Raw genomic sequence first — 11,666 nt, forward strand, 5'->3', positions numbered from 1 at the left:
CACTCAGGTCAGTGCTGCCAGGTGCCACCTCGCCCACCTTACAGAAGCAGTGCTCACTGCTGCAGCCCCATGCATGGCAAGGCAGGAGGGAGGGAGCCAGTCTGGGCTTGGGAGAAGGGTGGACTTGAGTCTTAGCTGGGTGGCTCAGTGCTGGGCTCGGGGCATGGTGGAAGATAGGACAGCAGGGGATGCTGGGGACCTCACCCTGTGCCTGGCACTGCTCCTGAGCCAACTGGCCCAGCAGCCCACGAGTGCCAAAAACAACAGCAGCACAAGCGACTCTGGAGCAAGTTGTGGAGCCCTGGGGTATGGGAGCCTGCCTCCCTTCCCATCGCAAGTGGGCTGCACTCGGCCTCGCATGAGCCAAAGCAGCCCCTGGACCAGGGGATGGACCACCCGAAAGGCTGTGACCAGGGCTGAGCAGGCAGGACCCTTGGGAGGTGGAATCTGCCCAGGCTGGACTGTCAGGCAGTTTTGCTGGTCCCCGAACAGTGTCTGGGGCAGGGAGCGTGTGCAAGGGCAGAGACTGTGGGATGCAAAATGGCATGATGATGTCACTCTGTCATCCCACAAGAAAAGTTTTTTTTAATATACAGAGGGAGATGTGGGAGCTGAGTCAAGGATAAAGATAGTTACTGGAAACAGCCCTGAGCAGCATTACATTCCCACTTGATTCTGTGTATCTTGGACCCTCTCTGTCATTTTCTTCCACCTATCCTTCTTCTGCAGATCCCATCTGGGCAACAAATGGCTTCCCCAGCAGCAGAATAAAACTGGCATGATTCTGACTGGTCTCACTCTGCAGTGAGCAGAACAAAAGGTACAGAACAGAACAGATCCTTCTCTGCAAGATTGTCCAGCCAGTAAATCTCTTCAAGGTGGAGGAAGAGATCCCTAATCCCTCCCTGAACTGAACCTCATGGAATAGGCCAGTGTCCGGGGGAAGGGGAGGAGACATGAAGCTGCCCCCATAGCTCTTATGGTAGTGTTTCTTAAACTGTGTTCCATGACACACTGGTGTGCCGCAAGACAGTCGGAGGTGTGCCACAGAGAACAAGAGTTCAAAATGGTGACCCTTAAAGGGGCAGGCAACTTTTTTTTTTTTTTTGCTCAATAACTTTCCCCCATGATCCTTTTTTTTGGGGGGGGGAGGGGAGGGGAGGTCAATAACTTTTCCTCGCCCCCCTCCCCCCCCTTTTTTTCTTTTCTTCTCAACAAAAAACCCTTGGTGTTACTCATAAAAAAAATTGTTTGGTGTTACTCGGTCTTGAAAAAATTTAAGAAACAGTGTCTTAGAGAGTCTGTCCAGAGTGGATTCTCTGGTGTACAGTAAGGTTAGTGAGCGGACTGAAACCCCTTCCAAAGTTAGCGCACCGATGAGGTTCCTTTACCATGTGGATTGTCAGGTGCTGATTCAGGTTGGAGCTCCGGCAGAAGCTCTTCCCGCACTCAGTGCATTTGTAGGGCTTCTCCCCCGTGTGGATCCTCTGGTGCTGGATAAGCGTGGAGCTCTGGCAGAAACGTTTCCCGCACTCGGTGCAACGGTAGGGCCTCTCTCCAGTGTGGGTCCTCTGGTGCTCACTGAGTGAGGAGCTCTGGCTGAAGCATTTCCCGCAAGTGGGGCACTGGTAGGGCCTCTCCCCAGTGTGGATCCTCTGGTGTTTGATCAGGTCCGAGCTCTGCAGAAAGCGGCTCCTGCATTCAGAGCACTGGTAGGGTTTCTCCCCCATGTGGCTCCTCTGATGCTGCACCAGGGCCGAACTGCTCCGGAAGCTCTTCAGGCAGTCAGCACATTGATAGGGTCTCTCTCCCAGGTGTGTGGTCTGGTGCTGGCTCAGATTGGAGCTCCGCCCAAAGCGCTTCCCACACACAGCACACTGGAACGGCGTCTCTCCTGTGTGCACCCGCTGGTGAGCGATCAGGTCAGAACTCTGGCGAAAGCTCTTCCCACACTCAATGCATTTATAGGGCTTCTCCTGCAGGTGGGTTCGCTGATGTCTGGTAAGTGTTGAGCGCAGACTGAAGGTTTTCCCACACTCGGGGCATTCGTAAGGTCTCTGGCCTGTGTGAGTCCTTTGGTGCTGAATCAGATTTGACCTCCGGCTAAAGCTCTTCCCACAGTCGGGACATTTATGAAGTTTTTCTCCAGTAATAGGCCTCCGCTGGGCAATGATGTTTTTGAGTTTCCTGAAACACCTCCCTTGGGGAGAAGATTCAATCCATTTCTTTCCTGGATGGGGGTTTCTCTCCTGATTTTCTATCTCCCACTCATCCTCACCGTCATCTGTCCAGTCAGAGGTCTGGGAACCTTTCCTGATGGATGTTTCTGACAATGCTAACTTTGACTCCTCTGTCTGAAGACTCTTCTGCTGTGGATTCTCCTCCTCATTTTCACTCATTTTCACCTGCTGGCATGAAGAGAATCAACACATTATTCATCTCTGTGCCTAGGGGAAAGGCTGCCTCAGCCAAGGAAATCACAAGTTGTCACAAATCTGAAAACTTTACAGTCTGGCTTAGTATGCGCTGCAGGGGTATGTCTAGACTGTATCCCTCTGTCGGCAGAGGGATGCAGATTAGGCAGGTCGACATTGCAAATGAGGCAGGGTTTTAAATATCCCGTGTCTAATTTGCATAAAAATGGCCGCTGCGTTTTGCTGGCTCAGCACTTTGTCGGCAAAAAGCGGCAGTCTAGAGGGGGATCTGTCGAGAAAGAAAGCCTTTTTCGACAGATCCCTTATGCCTCCTGCAAGGCTTTCTTTCTCGACAGATCCCCCTCTAGACTGCCACTTTTTGCCGACAAAGTGCTGAGCTGGCAAAATGCAGCAGCCATTTTTATGCAAATTAGGCACGGGATATTTAAATCCCTGCCTCGTTTGCAATGTTGACCTGCCTAATCTGCATCCCTTTGCCGATAGAGGGATGCAGTCTAGACATACCCCAGGGTTTTTGCGCAAGAAGCCTTTTGTGGAAGCGTTCTTGCGCAAAAACTTCTTCCACAAAAGCACATCTAGACCTCAAAGTTCATCACAAAAGTGATGTGCTTTTGCGCAAGAGAGTGTCCACACTGCATGGATATTCTTGAGCAAGAAAGCTCTGATGGCCATTCTGTTAATGGCAATCAGAGCACCTGTGCTTTTTCGGATAGGGGTTTCTTGTGCAAAAAACCCTTCGGAGCATCCACACCTGCCTTTTTGCGCAAGAGCTGTAGTGCTAAAAGGAGTTATTCCTCGTGGGGAGAGAAATAACTCTACCAGCAAAAGCCCTCTGTTCTGACGATTTACTTGCGCAAAAACATGCTTGAGGTGTGGATGCTCCGCCGGTTTTTGCACAAAACCAGCTATTTTTGTGCAAAAACCTTGTAGTGTAATCATAGCCCTTGATCCTAAGCTTGTCAAAGTCAAAAGCAGTCATTCCAATCATGTCCACGGGTGCTGAATCAGACCCTTTGATAAGATCATAAAACAGGAGAAAAAAAAACACCTGAGCTTTTTATCACAACCTGAACCAATCCCTCTGTCTGGACAGACACCAATCTGTTGTGAATGAACCCACCTCTGGATCCCACATGCTACTTAGATCTGGGTAGTGATTAGTTACTGTTCCCGGTTGCCGTGTCTTGCCATCCTTCCAAGGGACGTGGGGCTCTGTGGGTTAAACCCATAACCAGGGCCTTCGCCCACCCAAGCACTTATTTGCTACAGGTGTGTCTGCATTGGAGTGGCACATCTATGGCACTGCAGCTTCACTACTGTACTGCTATAGTGTAGATGCTTCCTACATTGAGTGAAGGGCCTCTTTCCTCAAAGTAGGTAATCCACTTCTTTGAAGGGCAGTAGCTAGGGTGACAAATAATGCTTCTGTCAACCTACCTGTGTCTACAGCAGGGTTAGCTTGACCTAACTATGTTGCACAGGGCACAAAACTTTTAACAGACGTGAGTGATGTCCCCTCTACAGCACCATCTAGGGGACACTCTAAGATGCTCGGCTAACCTCTTCAGGGAAAGTGTGGCAAGCAAATGAGAAATACAAGCTTCACCAAGGCATTTCTGAATCACAGCCATTTTTACTCCTCAGAAAGCACTAGAGTTATAAATCCTTGCAAAATAACAAACAGTTCTGCAATGTTTCCATCTCATCCTCTTACATTGCTCTTACCACACAAGTCCAGGGTCTGGTCAGCATTTCAAACCTAAGTAGACTTGTCCTCGCTCTCTAGCCCAAGTTTCTGACTTACAGTGGTGGTTGATCCCTTTGCTCAGAAAAGCCCCTTCCTTTTTAAATACAATGTTTCTTTTTGCTCATCTGCTCTAAATGGGATTTCCAGCCTCTTGCCCCCAATAAGGCTTCTCTGGAGAATCTGCTGTCCCATGGCAGTGGGCCCGTAGTTGAGATAACAACCAAAGTTGATGGCCCACAAGTGCTCCATGATGGCTTCACAGCCATAGACGCCACTAAGTGTAGACTACAGAGCCTATGCTGGCTCCTGGTGTAGATGCACCACATGCTGACTGAAGGAGATTTTCTGCCACTGCCAGTGCAGGAACACTATCTCTGAACAATGTTAGCCTTGCTGACAGAAGGCCTCTTCTGATAGTACAGCAGGGTCTATACTGTAATGTTGTTAGCACAGTTATGTCAGCTAAGGTATGTGGGGTTTTTCACACCACTGAGCGACACAGCTATGCTGGCATACATTTTAAGTATAGACAAAGCCAAAGTCATTCAAACACTAATACAAAATGGATGTTCTAATCCAAATACAAGGTTCTGCTATTAAATAAAGGTCACAATGAAGGTTACAATCCAAGATGGCAGTGGCAATACAAAATAGAGTTCACAGTTTGGTACAGACATACCCCACTCGGCCCCACCTTTCCTCAGAACATCCCCAGAAGCTGACCCAATGCTATGGAACTCTCTGCCCTAGAATAAAGTTATGATCATGGTCATCACCGCCTTTAAAACTCTGGCTTACAGGAAAGTTTTTGCTACAATACACTTTGCAGGGAAGGGAACGCTTAGCAGTCTGTGAGGACTGATGTTAAACCATGATTGGCATCTGCTTGCAGCTTATTCTAACAGCTGCTACAGTACTAAAATTAGAGATGGTCTACAAACAAAAATTGCACTAAATATGCAATTTTGATATCTGTTAGATATTTGTCCTCAATTGGGACAAAAAGCTGAAATATTAAAATGTTTTGCTGTACAAAAAGTTCAGAAAAGTTTCAGTTAAATGCCTACACACTTCTTTTGGACATTTTTCACTGAAATATGTTGAAATTTCTGAATCAAAATGTTCTGTTTTGGTTTGTTGAACCCCATGGAAAGGCCTTTTTTCAAACACATTTTCACATTGAACTGTGACTGCCTAAGCTGCTGTGGTACTTCAGAGGAACAGCAGTAAGGGGTGCTGACGGCCTCCTTGCATCCCTGGCCAAGGCGGGGGAGAAGGGGGAGCCCAGCTCTGTGCTCCCTAAAGGTGGAGGGCCTCAAGCAGAAGGGGTGGGGCTGCGGCTGGGGCAGCCCCAAAGTGAACCACTGTGTCTCCCGCCAGCATTTTGAGCAGCACAAAGCACACGGTGCAGTGCTCTGCCAGTGATTTAAAGGGCCAGGATTCCAGCCTTTGCTGCTGCTACAATAGCAGCAGTGGCAGGTGGGAGCCCCGTGCCCCTTTGAATCACCGGACCCCATGGCAACTGTCCCCCATCCCACCCCAGTCAGCAGGCCTGGTTGCAGTTCGCCCCCCATGTAGCATGCCTTTCCTCTATGGTTTCAGAGGGGTAGCCAAGTTAGTCTGTAACAGGAAAAACTTTAAAAACAACAAACAGTTTAATAGCATCTTAAAGACTAAATAGTTATAAAGAGGCTGATAAGAACCATTAATTAGCACTTGGAAAGGAAGATGACCAACAGCAGATTCTAAACAGACATCAAGACAGGATTCCTGGCTGACCTACACCTTTCATGATGCATTACAGTCATGAAACACGGCACATAGCCATGATGTCCTCCTGAGGTTCTACCAAAAGGGAGGCAGTGGTGCATCATGGGAGAGATAGTCCAGCCAAGAGCCTGGCCCACAGAAGAGAATGGGGGCATGAGACACCTGAAATACAACTTCCAAGAACATAGAAAACAGTTAAAGTATCCCACAATAAACAGTTTGATTCACTTCAACAAACTCAATTGTTTATATTTGGGTTGACCCAACACAAAACAAAATATCTTATTTTGATTTTTCTGATAAAAAATGAAGAATACTGGCAAAGTCTAAATTTCCTTTAAAAAAAATGTTGATTTTTTTTTGGTTGCAAACTGAATTTTTTGTTGAAAACAAACAAACAAACAAACAAACAAAAACATGTTGATGGAAGATTCCTGGCTGGGTCTAACAGAAATAGATGAGACAAGACAGAAAAAGGTGAGTTCACAACAGTTATGTTGGAATCCCAGTGTTTTTATTCCACCCACTGATGGCTCCTGGAACTTATTCTTCACCTGGAATCTCTCTTGGGATCTCCCTGTCTATAGAGGCATGAAGACTGGGGGACACATGGCTCTTTCCCTCATTGCATCTAAGAGCTTGCAGCAGTTTGTGGAGCCTGCAACCCTGCTCCAGGGACATAAAACAGGTGGCTATTGAATTATTAAATGCTTGAATATGTGTTACAAATACAATGTGAACATTTTAAACACAGCCCTTTTATTTGCTGGAGGAGAGGGCCAGAAGGCAAAGGCAGAAGCAGGATCCATTGGGAGTGCTAGATTTAAAATAATAATGTTATACTGGAAGGTGTCAGTGGCTACCATCTAGCCATCTTTGATCAACTGATCAGTTATTAGGGTGTGTCTAAACTACATGCCCCTGCCAACAGAGGCATGTAAATTAGACATACTGACATAGTCAATGAAGCGGGGATTTAAATATCCCCCGCTTCATTAGAATAAAAATGGCCGCTGCATTGTGCCGGCTCAGCTGGTTGTTGGCACAAACCGACAGGGATCGGTTGACAAGGAAAGCCTTTGCCGACCGATCCCTTATACTTCGTGAAGGCATAAGGGATCGGTCAGCAAAGGCTTTCCTTGTCGACCGATCCCCGTGTTGACTGCCGGTTGTGCCGATAAACAGCTGTGCTGGCACAACGCAGCAGCCATTTTTATTCTAATGAAGCGGGGGATATTTAAATCCCCGTTTCATTGACTATGTCGGTATGTCTAATTTACATGCCTCTGTCGGCAGAAGCATGTAGTCTAGACATACCCTTAGAGATGTGATTAAAATCCATAGGTGGGGAATCATTTAGCCCCTGAAGAGGGCTATATGTAAAGAGCAATTAAATCTCCTTATGGAGTGAGATGACTATAGGCAATAGACGCTATTCCCCAAGGCAATCAATTGCATGACACAGATTGAACAGGGTTAAACTGTGTAGTCTGAGATATTTCTCTTGGACTTATTGCAATGCAGGATCTAGAGGATTGGTTTTGACAAGCTGTGTGTTTGTGTCAAAGACAACAGGAAGCAAGAAGCCATTGTGTGAGTGACTCTGAGAAGGAGAGAGACAGCTCCTTTGGGCACAGAACTTGTTGAAAAGGTAGGCTTGAAACCTGAGCGAGGATTTGCTGCTACTGTGTGTTCCTACTGTGTGCAGGGAAACAGGATTTTTTTGTATACTTTCTTTGTACCTAAACAGGAGTGCACCTGATTCATACAATTTATCCTCCTAACAGAAACAATCCTGAAACCCCCCAATATTGGCTTAGCTCTTGGGACAAAGTAGCAAAAACAATATTCCCTGAGGTAAATCCCAATGAACCACCCTGTTGGCTCTTGAGTGACTGTTAAACTAAACTTTGGAGGACCCTAAGGGATGGCTGCTTGGCTCTTCCTGAACAGGCTAGTGACTCCCAGAGACTGACATAGACTATGAGTTATACGGGCCTGGGGTGTCTGTGCCCCACTAATATTCAGAGCACTGGGGCCTGGCTCCACCAATGTTTGGGGCCAGGCCTCTTCCCCAATCCCTCCCACTGTCCCCATGTCCCTCCCCCATCCTCCTTCCTTGGCCAAGGCCACAAGCTCTCCTCTCCCCAGCCCAGACAAGCCCTGAGCGCACACACATCCCTCCTGCCTGGAGGAGACAGAAGATACACTGTGCCCACCCAACCAGCTCTGGGGAAACATCACAGCATTTCTTGAGTCAAAGATATAGCCCAGGAAGAGTTTTGATATAGCCCAGGAAGGTTCTGGAGCAGCTTAGGCAGCAGTATTTGCTACTCTGCTGCCCAGCTACCCCATGGAACACCTGCATGGAACATATCAAAAGTATCTTTGAATCAAGAGATGCTTTTCCCCAGAACTGGCAGAACTACCATGGCAGTGGCCAGGGCCTCTGGGGCCTTTTAAATCACTCACACCCCTGGATAATTGCCCCTTCTATCTACCTGCCCCTATCAATGGGCTGGGCAGGAGAGATGGGGTGGCTCCTCTCCCAGAACTTGCAGCTCCTGGCAGCAAGAGGGCTGGGGGGAGTCCAGCCATGTGGCAGCCTGCCTGCACTCCAAATTCCTCATCCCTGGACCCATTCCAGAGCCCGAACCCCCAGCCAGAGCCCTCACCTCCTGCACCCCAAGCTTCTGCCCCAGCCTTAGGCCTCCTCCAATACTCTGAATCCCTCATATCTGGCGCCACCCCACAGCCCTTATCCGCACATCCCAATGCTCTGCCTGAACCCTGAATCCCTCCCACACCCCAAATCCTCCTGAGCCGCAGCCCCACCCTAGAGTCCACATCCTCAGCCAGATCCCTCATCCTTCCCACTCCGTATTGTGCAATAGAAGGAAACTGTTAAACACTTAACAGTTTCCAGTAGGGATATTAGCTAGTGTGCAACTGAATAGACATGTAATCACAAGATATTTTAGCAGTTACATGACTATTTGATAATCCCCAGGGGCAAGTCCAGCAGCCAGTGTGCTCTGGCCCCACTCCTTGGGAGCCCCCCTCTCACTCCATGCTGCTGCCTCTGTATCAGAGGCAGCAGCGCTGGGTGGCAGGTGGGAGCCAGTCTGGGAGGGGGGCCAATTTAAAAACCAGCTTCCCGTGCAGACCGGTTCCCACCTGCTACCCTGTGCTGCTGCCTCTGATACAAAGGCAGCAACATGGGGTGACAACAGCCCGTCAGTGTGAGGTCTGAGCTTCCTGTGAACAAAGGCTGCTTTATGGCAGCTTTCCCTGCCACCACACCCGTTGGTGCCCCCAACATCAACTCCTGTTACCCTCACCTGCTGCCTCTTTAAGGGGGGGCAGGTGGGTCCACGGAGCTGGCACATGTGGGAAGCCTGCTTGAAAGCTGGTTCCCCTTGTGTATCAGCTCCTGCTTGCCCCTCTCACCCTCCCCGCTGCTGCCTCTCTATCAAGCAGGCGGATCCAGTGCTTTTGGGGAGCCAGCTTTTAAGCCAGCTCCTCACAGGTACCAGCTCCTGCTCCCCCCACCCCTTGCTGCCTCTGACACAGAAGCAGCAAGAGGCCAGGAGTGCCTGTAGTTGACAAGATTACCCGATGAGCCCAGGCTTATCGATTAATCGTGTCATCTACACATAAGCTATGTCTAGACTGCAAGCCTCTTTCGAAAGAGGCTCTTTCGGAAGATACTTTCGGAAGAGCCTCTTTCGAAAGAGAGCGTCTAGACTGCACGTTGAACTTTCGAAAAAGCGGCTTGCTTTTTCGAAAGAAAGCACCCAGTGAGTCTGGATGCTCTCTTTCGAAGAAGCCCTATTTACATTGAAGAACGCCTTCTTTCGAAAGAGGAACTTTCGAAAGAAGGCGTTCTTCCTCGTGAAATGAGGTTTACCGCCATCGAAAGAAAAGCCGCGTTCTTTCGATTTAATTTCGAAAGAACGCGGCTGCAGTCTAGACGCAGGTGAGGTTTTTTCGAAAAAAGGCTACTTTTCCCGAAAAAAACCCTGAGTCTGGACACAGCCATAGACATCCCTACTGTGCAGTGCCTTTTTACATTCTTGTGTGTGTGTGTGTGTGTGTGTATTTATATATATATCGGCTTACTAGGCAGGTGTGTGTCTGAGGGGGGCTTGGGCCGCTTCCAGGCACCACCCAAAATTATACCAACCTGGCACGCATGGACACTGGGAGCGTTCATCGCGATCACGGCGCGATCCCTTTCCAGCCACAGTTCAGGCGTCAACCCCCTTGTGCTGAGCAGCTCCTGGTTTCTGCGCTGTCCTCTGCCCCCGCCCCGGGCGCTATTGCTCTGCTGTGGCTCTGCCCCGGGCGCTGCTGCCGCGGCTCGCCGCTCCGCCGGGACCCATGCCCTGAGCGCTTCAGTGGAGGGGGCTGTTTTCACAGGAAAGGAAGCGTCCGCCGCTTGGGGACCCATGGCGCTGGGAGGGAAATGTGGCTGAGAACAGGAAATTCCCGTTTTCATTGAGCCCTCCCTCTGAGCCTTGCAGCTCCTCTCTAGGGCATGGTGGGTTAAGAAACTCTGTGGTTTTAACCTCAGCCTCCCCAGATTTTAGACAGTCATCTTCTCTATTCTTTCCCGTTTTCTGCACAGCATGTGCCGATCTCTGCACCCTTGGTAGGCATCAGCCCCATCAGCCCCAGGGCTTCTCAAGGAATTCCTTCCCCGTCTTCCTTGATCACACTGGAGCTGCGGAGAGGAGAATCATTTTATTGGGTGCTCGCTCCAAACAACCTCCCTGAGCTGCTGAAGAACTAAACTCGATCTTTACAAACATTACAGCCCTTCCACCAGAACCATGCCCAAATACCCCCACCGGCTTCCCAGTCATTTCAGAACCAAGTACAGTAAGCGGTGCTAGTTTTTAAAACTTGCTCACAGATCAGTTCCTTCTCCAGTGACCTCGTCCTGACTTTGTTATGTTGGCTTTGGATCCACAGATGTGCTTAGCCCAGTGTTTACCAAATGGTGTTTGTTCCACAAAGAGAAAATAAGGGTTCTGCAAGAAAATTCCATTACAACAATATTTTATGATTTAAAAAAATAATAATTAATAGTATGTGATTTTTGTTTTTAAATATGTACAATTAAACTAAATGTTGATCTCATGACCTTGTTTAGCATTTGTTTATTATTATCCTGATCTATTTGTGGTCTACTTTTTCAGCTCCATATATTAGACTGTTATTGGGGTTCCGCAAAATTCTTTCAAGTTTAAAAGAGTTCCATGGCCAAATAAAATTGGGAAACACTGGTTTAGCCTATTGAATATGCTACATAAGTTTTTTACTCTCTACCGCCCCCCTAAATTTTATGAAGAGAAGCTAAAGCAACTGGGACTTCAGTTTAGAAAAGAGAAGACTAAGGGGGGATATGATAGAGGGATATAAAATCATGAGTGGTGTGCAGAGGGTGAATAAAGAAAAGTAATTTATTAGTTCCCATAATAGAAGAACTAGAGAACATCAAATGAAATTAATGGGTAGCAGGTTTAAAACTAATAAAAGTTGAATACAGTGAGTATTCAACCTATAGAACTCCTTGCCAGAGGAGGCTGTGAAGGCTAGGACTATAACAGAGTTTAAAGAGAAGCTAGATAATTTCATGGAGGTTAGGTCCATAAAAGGCTATTAGCCAGGTGATAGAAATGGTGTCCCTAGCCTCTGTTTGTCAGAGG

The 11,666-nt window shown here is 48.2% G+C and overlaps 1 protein-coding gene across 2 annotated transcripts; it reads right to left on the reverse strand.

Annotated features, from left to right (window-relative positions):
- Window positions 1-565: 565 nt before the first annotated feature.
- LOC102449744 (uncharacterized) lies at window positions 566-10,581 on the reverse strand. Of its 2 annotated transcripts, none has more exons than XM_006115478.4 (2): window positions 10,139-10,581; window positions 566-2,405 (listed from the first exon to the last, which is right to left on the reverse strand). In XM_006115478.4, exons 1-2 carry the CDS (start codon window positions 10,451-10,453, stop codon window positions 1,293-1,295), a joined length of 1,428 nt encoding a protein of 475 aa, XP_006115540.3. In that variant the 5' UTR covers window positions 10,454-10,581; the 3' UTR covers window positions 566-1,292. The 2 variants fall into 2 exon arrangements, with proteins under 2 accessions (XP_006115540.3, XP_014425233.3); XM_014569747.3 differs by having other exon boundaries at window positions 566-2,408; window positions 10,139-10,576.
- Between the last annotated feature and the right edge of the window lie 1,085 nt (window positions 10,582-11,666).

This window comes from Pelodiscus sinensis, chromosome 1, assembly GCF_049634645.1.
Source record: "Pelodiscus sinensis isolate JC-2024 chromosome 1, ASM4963464v1, whole genome shotgun sequence".
Lineage (NCBI taxonomy): Eukaryota > Metazoa > Chordata > Testudines > Trionychidae > Pelodiscus > Pelodiscus sinensis.

What these genes read in the sequence shown, in the direction of transcription:
- LOC102449744 (XM_014569747.3), bottom strand. Translation starts at nt 10,453, where the DNA reads ATGAAAACGGGAATTTCCTGTTCTCAGCCACATTTCCCTCCCAGCGCC. An exon ending in CCAGTGTCCATGCGTGCCAG is followed by an intron (nt 2,409 to 10,138) that starts GTTGGTATAATT and finishes TCTTCATGCCAG; the next exon opens with CAGGTGAAAATGAGTGAAAA.